This window comes from Chlorocebus sabaeus, chromosome 22 (genome assembly GCF_047675955.1).
Source record: "Chlorocebus sabaeus isolate Y175 chromosome 22, mChlSab1.0.hap1, whole genome shotgun sequence".
In the NCBI taxonomy this organism is placed as follows: Eukaryota; Metazoa; Chordata; class Mammalia; order Primates; family Cercopithecidae; genus Chlorocebus; species Chlorocebus sabaeus.
This window is the reverse complement of record NC_132925.1, coordinates 33,335,175-33,356,829: the sequence shown is the minus strand read 5'-3', so window position 1 is coordinate 33,356,829 and position 21,655 is coordinate 33,335,175. Positions and strand designations below refer to the sequence as shown.

Below are 21,655 nucleotides of genomic sequence, written 5' to 3'. Positions count from 1 at the left end.
AGAATCTTTACCGATAGTGCTTCTTCTTAGTTTCACCAGGGACATTAGATTCATGGTGGTTCATTTCAAAACCATGCTTCTGCTTTCAGGGCCTGTTTTGTCACCTGTAGGCTGAAGCGTTCTCCTTAGCTGAAGACACAAGCTTGTCCTACAGAATGTTTGGTAATAAGGGTGCGAAGGGAGGGAAACATTTGCACGTGGCATTGCCTGAAACAGGGTTGTAATAAACAGCTACTCGAGAGGAGAAAACCTAGGTTTTCCTTGAGATTCCCAGGGCAAAGACAGCAGTGATGAGGTGTCACATTATAGAGAGCCAGGCTTTCCCACTTGGCCCTAGCTTTGGTAGCATTTTTTTTTTTTTTCATCGGAGGTGGAATAAGGATATTCAGGGCCAGAGTCAGGGAAATGCAGTCACAAAGGACAAAGATGGGGGTAGGGATGGGAGGAGGCTGAACAGCTGTGGGCAGTGTCTCTGAAGGTGAAGAGGCCTCCCAACCTGTTCAGGGCCTCCTGGAGCGGAGGACAGGAAATGGAACAGTTGGTTTCAATGAAGAGCCCCTGGAGGAGAGAGATCCCAGACTGGCCGACGGATCCACTCTTGCCCTGCCTCCCTGTGGGATTCAGGAGGGTGAGCTGAGGATCCCGTCTGCGTGAGCAAGCACTGCTGCTGGTACCCTGCACACCTCCACCTTCACCATTCTCACATAGAATCACGGAGATGTGCCAGCTGAGGATGTGAGAGTTTCAGCCACTTACCCATGGGCACACCGCGAGTAGGGGGACTCCAGAATCTTCCACAGATTGTACTGTTCCTTCTGTGAGTAGTGTTTATCTTTGTTCCTCCCTTTCCCCTAAGATTTGGATAGAGACTATCACCCATATTGAGGAGGATTTGGGTATTTGATTTACCAACGCATGCATTTTGTGACCCCACAGAAACTTCTGGTGGGTGCCTGGAGTTACATAGAGAGCAGCTGCCATTTTCTTTGCCCCAAGGAGCTAGCTCAGTGACCTCCTTCAGTCATGGAAAGTCCCTTCCCCAGATAGACTCCGGCATTCCACTGGCTTCTCCTGCTGCTAAAATAAAACCGGGCGAATCCATCAGTAAACCGTGGAGCATAAAGAGGTCGGGCTGCTTCTCCAGCATTTGTCAGGGGTGTGAAGAGGTCATTTTTTATGTGCACAGCTTTGCTCCTCTGGCTGCTACATCTCGGTCCTGCTCCAGCTGAACCGCTCTTATTACTTCTGTGCTTACTTTGCCAACAGGCTCTTCACAGTGACTGCTTTTCTCCAGTTACGCTGCTGTTGAACTTGGCTTTCTGAGTAACTCTTCCTTTCCCTTTTAAAGAGTGAAGTCCATGAACCCGGGCGAGAGTTATCATAGACACTGTACTACAGAAATGGCTCGTTAAGCTCTTTAAGCTCTCCGTGCTCCCCTCCACCCCAGCACTTGTGTAAATCCTACAGATACAGCTGAATGACTTTATGTCTTCCAACCGTGAAACTGGCGCTGTGGAAAGAATTAGCAACACGTACGTTTAGAACTGGTATTTGTAAACACAAGCCTGGTCTGGATTTTCAGTACTGTTGCAGGAACAAAAATGACCACAGGGTGTGAGTTTGTAGCACAAGACAGACGTGATCAGAAAACAGTGAAGGCTCCAACAGCACAGTCCACCCTTTCCTCCAGGGCCCTCTCCCCATTTTGACTCACATTTTCCCGAACAAGCTACCAAACAGGTTATGCATCTGAAAATTTATTCACTTCAGCCACAGGGCGACTTGAATGGACTTTGTGCTCACATTTCCTCCCTTCATCTTCTGTGAATTAGAAATCATAGTGCGTGAAGATAAAGAAATTAGGTCAAACCAGCCATAGTGAAACAGGTTCAAATCTTTATTATTTTTTATTTCTTAAGAGATAGGGGTCTCACTCTGTCATCCAGGCTGGAGTGCTGGGACGCAATCATAGTTCACTGCACGTCAATCTCCTGGGCTCAAGTGATCCTCCTGCCTCAGCCTCCCAAAGTGTTGGGATTACAGGCGTGAGCCACTGGGCCCCACCAAAATTTTTTTTTACATGTTGGATTAACACAACCATTTAATTTGTGGCCTTCATATGGTCAGTGGAAGCCAACACTTCTTAAAGAATAAAGAATAACAGAAGGCTAAGTACACATTTGGGGACTTTAAAAAAAAATCACAGAATAGTTCATTGAAAGCATCTTTGTGTTTTTAAAATCAGGAAAAGCTTGCTGTTCAAACTTCTAAAATGGGTTTATGAACACAATGCAAATAGTTTAGAGAAAGAATAATAATTTTAAAAAATTCCTGATCCATGTCTCTAACAAATGATCAGGAAAGCAGAGGCGAGAGGTGACTTTAATTTCACAAGCAAATATATACGCATGTGCACATTTATGCGTCTATTTTCTGATTACGTCATACTCCAGGCAACAAGGGAGCCTGGTCAGTGTAGGACTTCTCGGACACAGAAATGCCAGACAGTGTGAGAGTGGAACCCGGATGCTGAGCTTGCCAACACCTTACTGGGGAGAGAATGAGAGTCAGGTGCAACCGAGAGACAATACTAGACAATACTAGATTAGCTGTGCATCCTGAGAGTTGCTTCTGAGAACTTCAGGGAGGAAGCCCAGAACCCTGATCTACATAAAGTGACAGATGGCAGACTTGCTGTGGAGGACTCCTGAAGTAGTGTCCCTGGTTAGAACGCTGATTTCTTCCCTAAAGGTGATGTGGGCACAGAACTGAGCTGTGTGAGTGGGAGGGCCAAGTAAGCACTGCTCACTCTGCTGAATTTGCTCTGGCAGCCCAAGTCCTTAAGGTGAGGCCTGTCTGGCTGCTGCTGCTACCAGTCTTTTAGTATGGTTAGTCATTTCTCTTGTTCGTGCTGCTGTTAAAAGAGCTTTTCTTGTTTCTCCTTCTGCCTTGAAGCTGGCCAGACATCTGTGGAGTGACAGGGCCTTTCCAAGAAGGCAGAGTCAAAGTGATGAGGTCCACACAGGTCAGTGAGATGAAGACACGAAGGAATATGTAAGCACCCAGGCCTTGGTCCCAGTGACAGTTACTTGTTAACAGGAATGTGTGACAAACCCCACTCCCGAGCCCTTCTGATGGCATCAGAAACCTGGGGGAAATATACAGAGTTTCTTCTGGGAGGTGACTAGCTGGTGCCACTAGAACATCTATCCCAGCAAGGCAGGGCCTGGGGTCACCTCCCCACCATATTCTAAAGAATCACATCCTCCTGCTGGAGCAGCGGGTGTTGCAGAGGTGTGAAGGGGGCCAACACAGTTTCTGGGCAGGAATCCAAGCTGCTGGCCTTTCTGGGCAGGGCGACAACCGGAGGGAAGCGTGCAGCAGCATTCTGCCATTGCCGCCAAGTCTCCTTGAGGGTGGGAGGGGCCCCAAGATGGCGAGTTGACTTGGATGCAGCGCCTGTCCCTGTTGCACTCCCAGAGCTGCAGATGGAAGAAGTGAGTGCTTCTCAGCTCCTCAGGTTTGCGTCTATCCTCAAAACATGGCTCCCCGTCTGCCTCCCTTCTTGCAGGTTTAAATCTCCCGCAGCCCCTGTCCTTCCTGTGTGAAAGCAGAGCTGGCTCTACAGAGGGTGAGTGGAGCATCTGGCAGTGGTTACTTTGCTGCGGTCACTGTAATTTTCGTGAAACAGCACCAAGATTGATCGCTCCCTCCCCTCCTCTTAATGTTGGAGGTTCAGAAGACAGGAATCTGGTCTCTCCGAACCACATCAAGGTCATCATCCAAAGTTAACAAAACCTGAAACGAGAGGGACAGAGAAATGAAAGGAATGAACAGTCACTGCCACACTAAGTCCTGTTTTCTCTCTGAGATGCCCACAGACTGGAAACTGTTAGTTCCCTCTCATTCTCATCCCTTCTGCAGCTCTCTGCAATCCCTTGCTCTTAATAGGCACTTACTCTAATAATACAATTCATTTGTCAATTAATTCAAATATTCATGAAGGTTTATGATGTGCTATTCCAGATTCTATGGAGATATAGTTTGTAATGAAAGAGACAAAAATCCCTATTCTCCATGTAGCTTACATTCTAAAGAGGGCTTTAGACATGAAACAAATACATGAGTAAAATATAGCCCGTGAGATAGTAATAAGTGCTAAGGATATAAGTTAAATAATGGAGGGAATATAGGAAGTATCAGGTGTGGGGAGGTAAAAAATTTTGATAGGGTGGCCTGGGAAGTCATTACTTAGGGGACATTTAGGTCAAGAGTCAAAGGGAATGAAGTCCTGTTGGATAGAGTGTTACTATATAAGAAATGTACCCTTCTCCTCCATTTCTAGTTCCCTCGACTACTACTGTCCCCACGTGGAACCTTTGGTTCCACTTTTGTTGTCTCTCTCTCATGAAGGTGACAATCAGAAGTAAAAGACAAGGAATGTTTATACAGATTGGCTAAGCTTCCCAAACTGGCCACTGGGGGGAGCCCTGCTCCACCCTTGAAGTTATATGGCCCGCCTGAGCCCGCTTAGCGTGGAGCCCGGGCGTCTCGTAGGTCTGGAGCCTGGAGTCTAGTAGGGTTGTTAATTGTCGATTGAACCTGCCTACAGGCACCATGGACTTTTAATTGGGGAAAGTCAAAGTTACGATTAAAGGATGGAACTATAATTCAGGGTTGATATAAATACGCATGGCTTCTGAGAAAGGGTTGGGGCAAAAAAACAGAGAAACTACAGGAGAGATTTTGGGACAGACTGATCAGAAGGCAACAGAGGCATGGCTGCTATCCCAAGCCACTTAAGGAATATGTAAAATATTTCTGAAATATTCAGGGAGACTGGAGGAGGAGGAGGAGGAATGTGAGTATGGCATGAGAAAGAATAACCCAATGTTATCGGAATTGCTAAAAGTGGTTCCTGGGGGATTTTCGGGCATGTGGGTCTAATAACCAATTCAGAAAAAATGTGCTGTGCAACTTAGGGAAAATAATTTTGTGCCTCTGTGTCTAAAGATATTGAAGGGTAAAAGAAAAACTAAAGATCTAACCAAAGGACATAAAATTTATAAAAGAAATAAGATGGTCTGTATATTGAATTACAAGGAGGAAATGGAAAGTAAAATTAGAGAGGAATATAAAAAAACAATGTAAGGAAGAGCAGAAGAAGAAAATGAGAGTACAAGATGTAAAGAGAGAAGGAAGTCACAAAAAGATAGATATGAACTCACCAAGAATGAGAAAAACAGAGCAGTGGCAGAGAGGAAGTGCCAGATGTCATGGTCATCGAAGAAATCCAGCAGAATGCACTCACGGTTCTTCTCCCGGGATTCGGCCGGAGTTCCCTGGAGGAAGGTGAGGCAGAACATGGGCAAGATTCCCTCAGTTCAACTGTTCAAAGAGTTGAACATCTGGAAAGTTACAAAAATGCTACTAGATGTCTGGTTCGAAAAGTTAGCTTCTGAGGAAACATACATCCACACAAAAACCTGTACACAAAGACCTCAAAAGCACAGGCAACAAAGCAAAAATAGAAAAGAGAGATTATATCAAGCTACAAAGCTTCTGCACAGCAAAGGAAATGACAAAGTGAAGAGACAACCCACAGAATGGGAGAAAATATTTGCAAACTATCCATTGACAAGAAATTAATAACCAGAACGTATAAGGAGCTCAAACAATTCTAAGCAAAAAAAATCCAATTTAAAAATGGGCAAAAGATATGAATAGACATTTCTCAAAAGAAGACATACAAATGACAAACAGGCATATGAAAAGGTGCTCAACATCATTGATCATCAGAGAATGCAAATCACAACTACAATGAGATATCATCTTTCCCTTGTTAAAAAGGCTTGTATCAAAAAGACAGGCAATAACAGATGCTGGCGAGGATGTGGAGAAAAGGGAACTCTCACACACTGTTGGTGGGAATGTAAATTAGTACAGCCACTGTGGAGAACAGCTTGGAAGTTCCTTAAAAAACTAAAAATAGAGCTATGGCCAGGTACAGTGGCTCATGCCTGTAATCCCAGCACCATGGAAGGCAGAGGCAGGTGGATCACCTAAGGTCAAGAGTTTGAGACCAGCCTGGCCAACATGGTGAAACTCCATTTCTACTAAAAATACAAAAAAAATTAGCTGGGCATGGTGGCGGGTGCCTGTAATCCCAGCTACTCAGGAGGGTGAGGCAGGAGAATCACTTGAACCTGGGAGGCGGAGGTTTCAGTGAGCCAAGATCATGCCATTGCACTCCAGCTTGGGAGACAGAGGGAGACCCCGTCTCTAAAAACAAAAAACAAAAACAAAAACAAAAACAAAAAACAGAAAAAAGAAAAAATAGAGCTACCATATGATTCAGCAATTCTATTACTTGATATATATCCCAAAGAAAAGAAATCAGTGTGTCAAAGAGTTATCTGCACTCCCATGTTTATTACAGCACTGTTCACAATAGGCAAAATATGGAATCAATCTAAGTTCCCATCAACGGAGGTAAGGACAAAGACAATATGATACACATATCTACACAGGCAGTGTACATATACATACAAACACAAAAAAATACTACTCAGCCATAAAAAAGAATAAAATCCTGCCATTTGTAGCAACACGTATGGAACTCGAGGCCATTATGTTAAGTGAAATAAGTGAAGCACGGAAGGACAAATATTGCATGTTCTCACTCATATGAGGCAGCTAGAAAAGTGGATCCCATGAAGACAGAGAATAGTTTGGTAGTTACCAGAGTCCAGGAAGGGTGGGGGGAGAGGGAGATGAGGGGAAAAACAAAAGAATGTATTTATGTATTTATGAATTTAAGTGTATTTATGACCGCTGAATGGCACACTTTAAAATGGTAACGATGGCAAATTTTATACGTATATATTACCTCAAGAAAAAAACTTGTACACAAATATTCACAGCAGCATCACTCACAAAGACACAAAAAATAGAAACAATCCAACTGTCAATCAGCTGATGAGCAGGTAGATAAAATGTGGTATATCAGTACAATGGAATATTATTCAGCAATGAATAGACATGAAGTACTATGTATGTTACAGCGTGCTTGAACCTAGGACACATAAGGGAAAGAAGTCAGACACAAAGGCCGTGTATTGTGTGATTCCATTTACATGAAATGTCCAGAATAAGCAAATATACAGAGACAAAAGGTAGATTTAGTAGTTGCTTAGGGCGAAGGGGTTAGGGAGAAGTGAGGAATGAATGCTGATGTGTATGAGGTTTCTTTCTGGAGTGACAGAAATGTTCTAAAATCTATTGTGGTGACTGTGGTGATGGAATGCTAAGACTTCTTCCTGTTCTGTGCCTCAGATATATCAGTAATTTCTTAGGCTTCGGCTCTGCTATCTATGGACGGGATGTAATGTTACGTGAGCTTGGGTATTTGTTTTTTTTTTTTTTTTTTTTTTTTTTGAGATGGAGTCTCGCTGTGTTGCCCAGGCTGGAGTTCAGTGGCGCGATCTCGCCTCACTGCAAGGTCTGTCTCCCGGGTTCAAGCCATTTACCTGCCTCAGCCTCCCGAGTAGCTGGGACTACAGGCGCCCGCCAGCACGCCTGCTTAACTTTTTTTGTATTTTTAGTAGAGACAGGGTTTCACTATGTTGGCCAGGCTGGTGTCGAACTCCTGACTTCGTGATCCACCCGCCTCGGCCTCCCAAAGTGCTGGGATTACAGGCGTGAGCCACCGCGCGCGGCCTGGGTATTTGTTGATGGATGGAGATTATGAGAAAGATGAGGAGATGCGCTACTCCAGGCGTTTGACCACGTTAAGCATCCACTGGGACCAGCGTCCTAATACAACATGCAATGAAGACCAAGTTTGCAATGTCGATAGTGCTCACAGATTTATAAAGGGCCACCCTGAGAATAATAACCACACGCAGTTAGTGTGCATTTATGCATGGCTGTTAAAAACCATCCCTGGTAGAGAAAACTTTCCTTTTAGACACTGTGAAAACACATTAAGAGAGGGACAGGTAGAAAGGCCAAAATGGCAAGTTGGAGAGAGAAGTTCTTTTTGGGTAAGAAAACTGGCCTCTTACCTCCCAGCTGCTGAGATTCTGGAAGAAAAAATACAGCGCGGCAGCCCACATCACAGCGGTGGCCACGATGCAGAAGAGCGGGACGGGGAGCACCTTCTCAGAGCTGCGGAGCTGCCGGGGAAGAAGCAGATGCGGCCTTACGGGTCTCCGCCTTCGCCTGCCCGAGGGCCCGACGCAGGGGCTCCCGGCGCTCGCTCTTACCTTCATGATGATGTAAAAGGCCAGGTACAGCAAAAGGTTGCAGATGAAGATGCCCAGCATGTAGGAAGCAAAGTCCCTGGGGCGGTGTATCAATCCGAAGAGGGCGCTGCGGGCGTGGGAGAAATGTGGGCAGCCGTGAAGGTGGATTTGTAACACTATCGGCTTTTCCAATCCCCCAGTCCCTTGAGGGGGAAGGGGCAGTTTCTTTTTTTCTTTTTTTAACTTTTATTTTTAGTTTATTTTATTTGTTTTTAAACTCTTATCTCGTGATAAAACAGTAGATTTTAAAAATAATACTTTAACATATAAGTATCTTTTTTTTTTTTTTTTTTTAACAGTTGAGGTCTCACTCCCTCACTCAGGCTAGAGTGCAATGGCGCAGTCACGGCTCACTGCAACCTTCACGTCCTGGACTCAAGCGATCCTTCCACTTCAACCTCTCTGGTAGCCGGGACTATAGATGCATGCCACCACTTACAGCTAACTTAAAAATTTTTTTTGTAGAGGCAGGGTCTTGCTATGTTGCCCAGCCTGGTGTTGGATTCATGTCCTCAAGCCATCCTTTTGCCTCAGCCTCCCAAAGCCCTGGGATTACAGCTGTGAGCCATGGTGCCTTGCCTATATAAGTAACTTTTAATTTATTACACTTTCTTCCAAGCATTCATTTCTAACAACCATGTAAAGTTCCCATAACTGAATGCAATGTAAACGATCATCTTTCCTCTTTTGTTGAAGTGAAGTGTTTTCCCACAATCTTCGGTTTTTCACTATTATAAGAAACACTGCAATGAATAAATACTTTCAGACATTGAGCTTATTTTTTGCATTTAAGATTAGTTCCTTAGAATAGAAGCAAAATCATCTCCATGATTGGCTTGACACTCATTATCAAATTTTTGCTAGCTGTCCATGGTTTTAAAATTAATGCTAAAGTTAATTTTGGTTGGAGTTAGCTTTAATTTTGTTCCAGATTTCTATTCAGTTATAGTACGTCCTTTATTACATAATTCTTTATCTCCTTGTTTTGAAATTGTTTTTAATGAATACACATCCACATATATATTTTTCAAAATCTCAATATCTCTATCTAGTTGGGTTTCTGTCCTCCATTCAGATTCACTGATTCATATATCTAATTTCTAATTTTAGATCAGTGCCTCACTATTTTATTATCATTTTATAATATGCTAGATTATCTGATTAGGCTAGCCTGCACTGTTCCACTTGGTAGCCACATGTGGCTATTTAAATTAAAATTAATTGAAATTAAATAAAATTGAAAATCTACTTCCTCAGTCACACTAACCACATTTCAAGTCTTCGATATCTATGTGCTAATAGTTACTGTATTGGGCTGTATGTGTGGAATATTTACATCACTCCAGAGAGTTCTACTGGACAATGCTGGGCTAGTCATCTCTGCCCCTCCTTCCTTCTGTTAATCTCTTTTTCAAAGATCTTTGAACTTTTTGCCTAACTAGGCAAATAACTTTTAGAATAAAACATAAAACCTTATTAACTTAATTACTATTCTAACTCTAAATGTATACATTACCTTGAGAAAGGATATCTTTGCAATAGTTATCTTTCCACCCAGGACCTGATGTCTGTCTTCATTTAGCTTAATTTTCCTTATGACTCCTAAGAAGATAATTACATTTTCTACAGAAAGATTGTGTACATCTCTCAAAATTTATTCGTAAGTATTTAAAGTGTAAAGCTACTACTAATGGACTCTTTTTGTTCATTTTGAATTCCAACTGACTTTGGTTTTTTTTTTTTTTTGAGAGAGGGTCTCACCATGTTGCCCAGACTGGTCTCAAACTCCTGGGCTCAAGCAATCCTCCTGCCTCAGCCTCCCAAAGTGTTGTGGTTCTAAGTGTGAGCCATTGCACGCGGCCTCAACTGACTTTGTTCTGTGTAATATAGAAAATTTTCTTCTCCCAGATTTTGAAATCTTTAGTATACCAAGCAACTCTTGTACATCCTTCCTCAGATTCTCTAGTTTTTAGCTTTTTGTTACATTTGCTTTGTCATTTTCTCTCTCTCTCTGTGTATATATATATGCATATGCATGTACATACATCTCTATGCCTATATGTAAATACGCACATATGTATGCACACACACCATTTTTCTTCTTCAAGACCATCTGAAAGTAATTCCCTTTAAAATAACATTCATGGGAAATCATTCCATGTCTTTATGGAGCAACTGGGAAGGAGGTAGCCCACTATCAGATAATCACGGTGAAGTCTGTCATTGAACGTCCTTCATCCCTGCAGGCCCTCTCACCTCACAGAGCTGTCTACGAAGAGAGGCCATCTGCCTTGTCTTGTGAGCAGATCGTGGATATGGGTTTGCTTATGTGAGAGACGGAGATAAGCCAAGTGATTCTGAGCCCCCAGGGTGATAGTCAAAGGCTGTTCATTATCAAGAGGCTGGTCCCTTTTCTCCCCCCAGTGCCCTCTCTTTCAGGACCACCAGGACTGTGGAGCCGGCTAGAAGGGTGGTCAAGAACAGACCACTGCCCAAGAATCCTCTCATCTTGACCTGCCCCAAGTAAAGGAGGAATCCTTAAATGGTATACATCTTATCCTGGGGCAATCCCTGGGGTGACAACATGGGAAGCTTCTTCCAGAGGCACATGATCCCCAAATAAGACTCAGATTCTCATGACTTGATTCTGGCTTCCTCTGAAGGCATGCCTCTTCATTCCTTAATGTTCACTGAGATTACGGATCTTTTTTTTTTTTTTTTTTTTGTCAAAGGCCAGTGACCCCGAGGAGCTCATCAGCTAGGAGCTACAAATAAAAGCAGTTAAACTTACTTATTGTTTGAGTGATCACTAAAATATTTCACTCATTCACCTGTATAAATTGAGAATAGATTGCATAAAATAATTGTGGCTAGCAGAAATATGCATCTGTTGTTCTGTTCTATTTTGAGCCATTTGAGGAACAAAGGCCATGGGAAAGGAGGAAGAAGAATGATGTAGGTAGAAAGAAAGAGACTGGGGAGGGAAAGAAATAAAAGAGGGACTTGCACACACACAGACACATACACACACATACATTTAGTAAAAGAAAAATTTCTATAGAAAAGAAGGCCTTCTGGGTAGTCTTTATGGAAAGTTCTGTGAAAGAGTTTAAAGCTATATTGGATGTTTGCAATCAGTGGTATAATTATCTATCTATCTATCTATCTATCTATCTATCTATCTATCTATCTATCTTTCCATTCATCCATCCATTCATCTATCCATCCATCCAACCATCTATCTATCCAATGTATCCACGTAGATTTAATGAGTTTTGATGTTTGTCTTGTTGAGCAAATGAACTCAATGCCTCAGTGTTTTTAAGAGAGGCTACAATTGCTACACGAGAATGTCCTACTACCATTTTTGAGTCTCTAGAACAAGCAATCCTACCTTCTCCTTAATTTCAGATTTCTTCATAAAAATGACAGTCAAGGAAAGCTAAACCACAGCGTTACCGACATTAATACAGGCAAAAACATGTTTTCATAAGACTACTTACAAGGACCAGTTAACCAGATTCCCCACAACCAGCAACACCATTCTATCCTGGAAAAGAGGAAAGAAAACATCAAATGAGAGGCTGCACATCCGACTTTTCTTTTAACCTACTGTGGTGGAAGTATCAACTATGGGAAAACAATTGCATTGGTGAAAAACATTTTCTATGGTTCTAAGAGTGCCTTGCCTATGATCTGACACTGATTGTATATGAAGACTAAATGGCAAGGCTTCTAACTGCAAATAGACCTGACCTCATCCCTGAGAAAGAAAATGTGGTGAGCAAAGCAGGACTCTATTTCTCCCCAGTGTTTAGTGGAGCTGCGCCCGCAGGCCCACTTCTCAGTGGGGAGGCTGGTGGGATGTGCTGATTACAGAATTAAGAGCATTGTGCCACTGGTACTATGTAATCGAGCACTGTTTTTCTGGGGTGTACTACTTGGTAGCCACAATTGCAACTCTCAGGCCCCAGCTGTAGGGCGTTAGTTTTGTACCCATTACTCTGGTTTCAAGGTGGTCCTGAAACTGCCAGGTTCCTGTGTCTACAATATAGTCTTGTAGGGGAGAAAATAGGGAGAAAAGGTCAGTTTTAAAGGACAATAGGCCGGGCGTGGTGGCTCACGCCTATAATCCCAGCACTTCGGGAGGCTGAGGCGGGCAGATCACCTGAGGTCAGGAGTTCGAGACCGGCCTGGCCAACATGGTGAAAGCCCGTCTCTACTAAAAATACAAAAATTAGCCGGGTGTGGTGGCACACAACTGTAGTCCTAGCTTCTTGAGAGGCTAAGGCCTGAGAAGCGTTTGAACCTGGGAGGCAGAGGTTGCAGTGAGCTGAGATTGTGCCAATGCACTCCAGCCTGGGCGATAGAGCAAGACTCTGTCTCAAAATAAATAAATAAATAAATAAATAAATAAATAAATAAATAACAATTACTCTGACAGAGATTTATTCACAGTCTGTCCCTGTCCTTTGCATACTACTTAAAACTTTTAGGAGAGATTTGATCATACTTTAATTTGCATAACCACTCATCTACTCTTTAAAAGTAGCAATTCTTTGTCTTTTAGGTGATCCATCCAATTTGGAGGAAGTAAATTCATTTAAAAAAACATTATTCACCTATTAGAATGATTAAAATCCCCAAACAGTGACAACACCAAATGCTGGCGAGGATGTGGAGCAACAGTAACATTCATTGTTGGTGGGAATGCCAAACGATACAGCCACTTGGAAGACAGTTTCGTAGTTTCTTACAAAACTAAACATATGATTGCCATACAATCCAGCAATAGCTCCCTTTGATACTTAACAAAAGGAGTTGAAAGCTCATGTCCACACAAAAACCTATGGAAAAAAAAAACTATGAATGTTACAGCAGCTTATTCATAATTATCCACACTTGGAAGCAACCAAAATGTCCTTCAGTGGGTGAATAAATAAACTGTGGCACATCCAGACAATGGAATATTATTCAATGCTAAATACAAATGAGCTATCAAGCCATGAAAAGACATGGAGGAAACTTAAATGCCCATTACTAAGTGGAAGAAGTCAGTATGAAATGGCTGTATACTGTATGACTCCAATTACGTTTTGGAAAAAGAAAAACTGTGTCAACAGAAAAAAGATTAGTGGTTGTGAGGACTTAAGAGGGAGGGAGGGATGAATAGGCTGAGCACAGAGGATTTTTAGGGCAGTGGAACTGGCTCATATGATACTATAATGGTAGGTACATGTCAACACGCTTGTCAAAACCTATGAGCGTACATCAAGAATGAGCATTAATGTAATATAAGCCTTATATGGGTAGTAATGATATGTCAGTGTAGGTTCATCAACTGTAACCAATGTACTACTGTGGTTTGGGAAGTCCATAGTGGGGCAGGCTGTGCGTGGGGGGAGTGGGGGCAGAGGGTATATGGGAAATTTCTGTACCTTCTGCTCAATTTTTCTGTGGATGTAAAGTTGCTCTAAAAAATATAAAGTCTATTTAAAAAAGGAAGTCTCCATCAATTAATGTAAAAACCAAAAACATTACTTGCCTCTCCTGGTTCACAGGTAAGCAGGAGAACTTGCCTCTCAAAATACTCACAAGTCCTAATGGATGTTTTCATTCTCACCTGAATAAACCCTCCAGCCTCAATTCCCTTGTTTTTAGTGCTTATAGCTCCTGCCCAAGCTCTAGAGTGCTCACAGATTTCCATATTCCTTTAGAAAAAATATTCTGATTATAAAGGATTAGCAGGTACTTGCTAAATCCCTGTGTGCCAGGCCATACTAGCATCACTAGTTCTGACTGCAGCACTTTGTAAAGCCTGGGCAGTGGGCTCAGAGGAGGAAGGTAGCCTTCCCAAGATCACTGACCAGACAGCCAAGAGACAGCTGGGACCAGGGCCCTGAACTCTGAGCTCACTACAGAAATACATCATACACTGAAGTATATTTCAACTATCAAGCAATAAGCACAAGTTATAAAAAATTATTGCTCATTGTGAAAATCAAACAGTACAGAAATGCATAATGTGAAAGTGTAAGTTCCTAATGTACACGACTGGAGTGACCACCGGTCCCAGTTTGCTGGAGACAGTCCTAGTTTACTCCTGCTGTCCTGGTGGAATTATTAGTGGTGTGCCCTTCACTTCCACAAGGGTACCTCTTTGGATGATTATTTATAGGGGTGCTCTATCTTGATCCTCCCCATAGCTATGATCACTGTTCATTTATTTTTATTTTATTTTTTAAAAATTTTATTATTGGGCAGGGCACACAGTGGTTCACGCCTGTAATCCCAGCACTTTGGGAGGCCAAGGCGAGTGGATCACCTGAGGTTGGGAGTTTCAGACCAGCCTGACCAACATGGAGAAACCCTGTCTCTACTAAAAATACAAAATTAGCCAGGCATGGTGGCGCATGCCTGTAATCCCAGCTACTCGGGAGGCCGAGGCAGGAGAATTGCTTGAACCCAGGAGGCGGAGGTTGCAGTGAGCTGAAATCGCGCCACTGCACTCCAGCCCGGGCCAAGAGCAAAACTCCGTCTCAAAAAAAAAAAAAAAAAAAAAAAATCGTTATTATTATTTTTTATTTCCAAATTTTATTTTAAGCTCAGGGTTACATGGGCAGGATGTGCAGGTTTGTTCCATGGGTAAACGTGTGCCATGGTGGTTTTGCTGCACAGATCATCCCATCACCCAGGTATTAAGCCCAGCATTCATTAGCTATTCTTCCTGATCCTCTCCCTCCTCCCACCGGCCCCCCGCCACCCCACCCTCCAACAGGCCCCAGTGTGTGTTATTCCCCACCATGTGTCCATAATCATCACTGTTTAACAGTTGGGTAGATGTATTTTCTTCTTTTTTATATACTAGCAAATATTTTGTTTATAAAAATGGGACCATGTTAGCTTGACTTTTATGAGAAAGAGTAAGCACCATGCTCCTTCCCCACTATCGGGCCTTTAGCCACCCTGGGCCATCTGGCCCTCTTGATTTTAGGAGCCCTGAGTGACTACCCCAAGCCTGTCCCTCCTACTACTCCCCTACTTCCTGGGAGAGGGTCAAAGAACACAGGAACATGCACGTACCATATACAGAGGCCGGCTACACTGCTGGATACAGTCTGTGTAGAACACCATGGCAGCCCGCCGGAAAATTCCCAAATCTGATAATACAAAAATGCATGGTGAGAAGGCTTAGTCAACGAAAATACAAACACTCTGGAGTGGTCCAAGCTTTTGGAGCCAGAATGATGTCATCCTTACTTCATTAAAATGCATTAGAATGCTTTGCACCTAATAGGTGTGCAATAAGCATTTACTTTGAAAAATGGTATTGTCATTGAGGGATGCCATATCCGTGCATTACACAGCAGAAAGGTGAGGAAGATGGACATGAGCAACAAGCACTCGAAAATAACATGGGTGGCTGGCCAACCCTTATTCTGTCTCCTTCAGCTAAGCTTCTTTTTGTTTACCGTTTACTCTGGTGGTGTTTTCTTTATAGTAGAGATGTTATGGGTCTCCTCAATCTACTTTAAAACACATGCTCTCTCTAGAGGATGGGAAATCTTAGCTTGTGAAGGTTCAGATCTGTTATTTCTCAATGTGGTTATAAGTTAGTAACAATTGAACTAAAGGCTCACTGAGCATGTTCAGAAAATCTATCTGAACTGAAATCATCATCAAGGGAAGGTAAGTTAAGATGGGGAGAAAAAGACAGGAAAGGTTTTTTAAACACAGTTGAAAAGGATGATATGAAATGCAGCGAGTGTGTGTATTAAAATGTTACATGAACAGTCAGGTTCAAAGGTGGGCTGTGTTTCTGTGAGCTGTCCACACCACAGATATCGAATGCCAGTCTGGGTCTGCCCAAGGCAAACATTTTCCAGAATGTGGATCTCAGCTCTGCTATGAATCCTGCTCCTCCTCAAGGTTACCCCTGTGGTCAATTTAACCAGGGGGAAGACACCTGGCTCTGTGGCATCCCAGAAGCGGCGTGGAGCAGGCTGGGGTGGAGCGCAGTCTCCCCTCCGAGCGTCTCTCTCTCCCCACTCCCATGGAGTCTGCCCAGCCTGAAAGAGGCTGTTCAGGGAGCAGGGCTGCCAGGACAGCCAGCTGGGTCACTTTGATAAAAAAGCAATCTAGACCCCTGAAAAGGGTGGCTGAACATTACCTGTGTCAGACACATCTGAATCAGTAGGAAGCAGAGAAGAAAGGAGAAAAAAAGAGAAGAGATTGTAAGAAAGTAGCCAAACATGTAAACTACTGGTCATTTTATTTTTTCTCGAGATGGATGACTTTAATTTTGCTTTCTGATTATGAAAGTAATGTTTACTTGTCAAAAAAGAACACAGGATCTTTCTGCTTGTCTCAAACATTCAGAAGTCTTCAAATCCTCCAAGAGTGAATTGAGACTTTTCTCTCTCCCTGTCTACTTTCGTGCACCCCTTCCGGTTTATAATCCAGCCTCTCTCATGAGAAATCGCGGAGGTCGTTTTCCAGCGCTCTGGGAATGGCGGACACAGTAGTGATTTGGGGAAGCGGCTCTCTGGTTTATGAGAGATAATGATTAAATGTTCTTCCTCGTTGCTGCTGCCTTTCCTGTGTCCACATTTACTTGCTTGTGTACCCCGAGGGGTCACAGAGAAAGGACACGTGATTAGAAAGCAAAGGCAGCTTATGACATGGGTAGGAAGGCTGGAGTCAGCTGAACACTGTCCACGAATCCAACTTCCTGGCTTTGGACTAAATTTAGATACAGTCATTGTCACTACGAAATAGAACGTTTTCTTTTGACTCTGGTTCATCTGTAACCACCTGGGGAACACTCCACGGGTACAGAAATGGAAAACATTCAGTTAAACTACGGGCTGGCTAGCTCCCATTTGCTGTACTAGGCCCACTTGCCATGAGTCTGTCTCCTGGGGACCCACCACACTGGGGAGGCGGGCCTGTGTGGACGACGTCAGTGGATTCTCTGACTTTCCTTGGACAATGGGGAATCCCAGCAGGAGACTATGGGGACAAAGGAAGGAAAGTGAGCTCGGAAGACTTATTTTGCTGGCGTCCTCCCTGTGAAGTTACTTCAGGCTGACCAGAATGTCAATGAAAGGTCACTGCTCCTTTCAGAGTGACATTTTCCTCCATAACTCTCTCCTTCCACATTTTGGGAACCATGTCTTCCCTGTCTTTTTGGGCTTATAGATGTAAGAGCTTCACTGCTGCTAACCCCAAGTTTCCATGATATCCTTTTATTCCTCTCTACCCCATCCACATCTTGTGAATAGCCCTTCTGTGAATAAATCCTTCTCTTTCTTTGTGTGTGACATCTTTTTCCTGTTGGGATCCTAACAAATTATTCCATGGTCATAATATAATACGCTAAATTTCACTTCTTTTAAAAGATAGGATAATTTGGCATTGCAAAACTGCATAAGGCAAAGGTGGTATAAATATATGAGAGCTCCTCTGTGCATTAGTGGTCACTCCACTGCATATATCTGCACTCAAGTTTATTTTTCCAACTCTGCAAGAAACCAGAACAACAATGCTCCGAATGATTTTCCTTTTGAAAGTTTAGTTTGTATGACTTCACTTACCTTCTGTCTGGTGGAGGAGCATGCCCAGCGTGCCCTGCCAAACGTTCTACACAACTGGCTCAAGTAACTGGGGGATTTGGAGGTATGCTGGCTATGTTCATGCCAGAGGTAAATCTACCGACCATGGAAAAAGAACTAACCTTTGAAAACGAGCAATTGCTCTATTCGGTCTTCTAGTCTTAAAGCCATTCATTTATTTAGAATTGCTCTTAGACCTGGACAAGAGGGTCCCATATTTTAGAGGCCTTATTCCCTCATGAGTGAGGAGTCTGCAGGGCCAAAGGACTCCTCTTTTCCTTCTTGAAATTCTGAACTCCAGGGTGCCAGAAGCATCTACCGGCCCAGAAGGCTCCGAGCCTGCTCTAGGGTCTGCTTAGCCCCCTTCCCTTGTCTGTCCTCCTGAGGGCAGATGGCACCACTAAGGCATACCTCTGGGGGCAGGGAATGGCCAAGTGGTGGCTATTTATGGGGGATGTGGATGAACATCGGATGTTGGGCAAAGGTGCCACATGCATACCTGTGAGACTCCTTAAGACACAACCAGAGGTAGAAAAAAGTGTTCTCTGAGGAACCAAGAATTTTAAATTTGAACCTAGTCCTTCTAAGTTGCAGTGGAGGTATATTTTTCCCTCTCTCCCTCTCTCCTTTCATGTATTTAATAGCTTTTTAGTCCACTTTATGACTTTGATGTTCTTACACATAAGCTATGCAGGGTTTTATTTGGACTTTTGTTCCAGGCTTTGTTAATATTAGAGGTTTGCCTACGTTTACATATAATAATTTTCCTTGAAATAGACAAAAGGATATTTAAGTCTGACTTCCTGGAACTTAAAATGATTTTTTAAAATTTAAATGCTCTAAAACCACTTGAATCTGTTCCCTTATATGATGACTGACCAACAGCAGATCACAGGTGATTTCTGTAGAACATGCAATGCTCTCTGATAAGTTGGAGGGAGCTCGGCAGGTGTCCTGCCTCTAAGATTGGCAAGTTGGTCTCAAAAGTTCCAGCCCGAGGCAGGAGAATGGCGTGAACCCGGGAGGCGGAGCTTGCAGTGAGCTGAGATCCGGCCACTGCACTCCAGCCTGGGCGACAGAGCGAAACTCCGCCTCAAAAAAAAAAAAAAAAAAAAAAAAGTTCCAGCCCTAGAATCTGAAAATATATAATTCATTCTTGACAACCATTTTAGCATGGTTAGAGAAATGTTCCCTTTGAATTCTGCAAACTGAAAAATGTTCCTCTAGGTGGAACTAGTGGTATGATGATCATACTATTTTCTAAATACAAGTCAAAGTTTGGCAGACTGCAAAGTGTTTGCAACCAAGGGTTGGACATATACCTCCTCTATGAGGTGTGGCAAATCTTAGTTTCTCAGCTGAAAATAGAACTAGTGGTAATAGCTTATCACTATCCTATAAGGGAGAGGAAGCTCTTGGAGAGAATATATGCTATTAAACGTGGCATAGAAGCCAGAGCATGTGTTCATGATGACCAGTAACACTTTCATTCAGCATAAGTAAAGGCAATGTCTGATTTTTCATTGAAGTTGATTTGTGTGTTTAGTAGAGAATTAACAGGTAACTCACCTATCTTGAAACGGCCCATATAATATATCTGGGTGCTGAGGGCTAGTGAGGCCAGAACGTGGATTGCAGAGAAGATGACCCAGAACCACACATCATTTTTTCCAAATACCTAGGAGTAAAGATGGAAGTTAGCTTCATCTGGGGTTTTCCCTAGAAAACTCATCAAAATCATCCTTTCTCCTGTATGTGTAAGGAGTCAAAAACAGCTGTGTGTGCATTCTGTTTTTCTCCCCCTCTGGAAACTCCCACAAATCTTACCCCCATGGGACAGGAAAAAAAAAAGGTTAAGGGACCAAATGAAAATGGAAAAGAGAAATAGGAGAGGCAGCTGAATAGCAATGGTAAAGAGGCAATAGGTCTAAAGTGGGGGCAAATGCACTTCAAATAACCAAAACAGCCAACACGTGTTGCCCATGCATATTTAGAAAGTGGTTTCTGTTTTTTTGAGTCAGTCTCTCTAGTCAGCTTATATACCCCTATTCCATTTTCACATGAGTCAGGCCTAGCTTTATATTAAAATTATCCTGTGGTGGTTTTACAGGTGCCTAATACATTACTAAAAATAACCAACAAGGCCGGGCATGGCGGCTCATGCCTGTAATCCCAGCACTTTGGGAAGCTGAGGCAGGCAGATCACGAGGTCAGGAGTTCGAGACCAGCCTGACCAACATGGTGACACCCCGTCTCTACTAAAAATACAAAAATTAGCTGGGCATGGTGGTGCACGCCTGTAGGCACAGCTATCCAGGAGGCTGAGGCAGGAGAATTGCTTGAACCCGAGAGGTAGAGGTTGCAGTGAGCTGAGATCGCACCACTGTATTGCAGCCTGGTGATAGAGCAAGACTCTGTCTGGAAAAAAAAAAAACCAAAAAACTAAATAACTAAATAAAAGTATGCCATGAGCGGGCCAATGATAAAAGTGTGTCATGAACTGAGGATTTTGGTTAATCCAAACCCGTTCACTTGATTGTTGTTTGTTTATTGGACCTAGCGGGGGACTTTTTGAGAGCCAGGTGGAAGAAGGTGGGGGACGCACCACTCCAAGGACGGTGACCATGATGACCACAGCGAAGGAGGCGTAGGCGGAGTAGGCGCTGGCATTGATGTCTGGGTGGCGGGTCTGATAGAGCTTCAGCATGCACAGGCCAGCGATCATGTACATGAAGGAGGTGTCTGAGGACCCAAAGGAGGAGCCAGACGATCAGGATTCAGTAGGTGACAGACAGATGATATTTTCTAGATTCTTCTTCAGCCTCTGAGTACCCCCCACTTCAGTCTATGAACTATTTGCTACCCGCAGACTGTGTGGAGACCTCTATCATGTCAGCCTCCTGGAACATTCTCTAGGCAGATCCCACGTACTCCACTTCTAAACCTCTCTAAGGCTGCCCTTTAGTTCACAGAAAAAAATCATCTGATATAATAAATAAATAACTCCTCTTTCATGGAAGAAGAGTGTCTGATACAATAAACAACTATCCCCCCTTGTGTTTTCGACACTGGTGTTCAACAGCAATAACAAAAGAATTCCTAATAGTGATAGTGTAGGCAGTGTGACCATAAAATGAGCCCCAGATGGGTGTGGGAGGTCCTTCTCAGCACCCTAAAATATAACCATATTGATTACTGCACATTTATAGCTTTATAGCCCAGTGATGGAAAATAGCCAGAAATAAAATGTAGCTTACTGCATTAGAATTGTGGAAATGCAAATTAAGACAACAATGCAATGCCTCCACATTACTCAAAAACTTGGTAAGAACTTTAAATGTCTGACAGTAACAAATGTTAGTGATGATCTGGGGAACGGGAAGTCTCACACAGTTATTGGGAGTGGGAATTAATGCTTTGGAGAGAAATTTGTCAGTTTTTGGTAAAATAGAAGGTGCACAGACCAAGTAACTAAAAAATTCTACTTCTAGGTATCACAAGGAACTTCTCTCACATACATACAAAGAGACATATAGAAGGATGCTCATTGTAGCATTATCTATAATAGCAAAATATGGGCAACATCTAAACGCTGTTCAATAGAGGAATTGAGAAATGTGATACTTTTTGTTATACAATAGATAACCCTTAAAAATGAGTGAACTACATGTCCTTGATATAATATTGATAAATCTTGAAAACATATTCTTGAATGCAAAAAGGCTGTAGAACACA

General features: G+C 42.9%; 1 protein-coding gene and 1 pseudogene across 2 annotated transcripts in view; both read right to left on the bottom strand.

Moving 5' to 3' along the window:
• Positions 1–1,874: 1,874 nt before the first annotated feature.
• Positions 1,875–3,644, bottom strand: LOC103228302 (uncharacterized; annotated as a pseudogene).
• A 49-nt stretch (positions 3,645–3,693) lies between these two features.
• SIDT1 (SID1 transmembrane family member 1) overlaps positions 3,694–21,655 on the bottom strand; it is an 88,529-nt gene continuing 70,567 nt past the window's right edge. For both annotated transcript variants that reach the window (XM_007985781.3, XM_038003345.2), the window contains 8 exons: positions 20,526–20,662; positions 19,490–19,598; positions 15,390–15,466; positions 11,810–11,856; positions 8,268–8,373; positions 8,067–8,177; positions 5,229–5,342; positions 3,694–3,798 (listed from right to left, as the gene is read on the bottom strand). In XM_007985781.3, the coding sequence (XP_007983972.1) occupies positions 3,736–3,798; positions 5,229–5,342; positions 8,067–8,177; positions 8,268–8,373; positions 11,810–11,856; positions 15,390–15,466; positions 19,490–19,598; positions 20,526–20,662 (764 nt within the window). In that variant the 3' untranslated portion in view covers positions 3,694–3,735. The remainder of the gene's footprint in view (positions 3,799–5,228; positions 5,343–8,066; positions 8,178–8,267; positions 8,374–11,809; positions 11,857–15,389; positions 15,467–19,489; positions 19,599–20,525; positions 20,663–21,655) is intronic.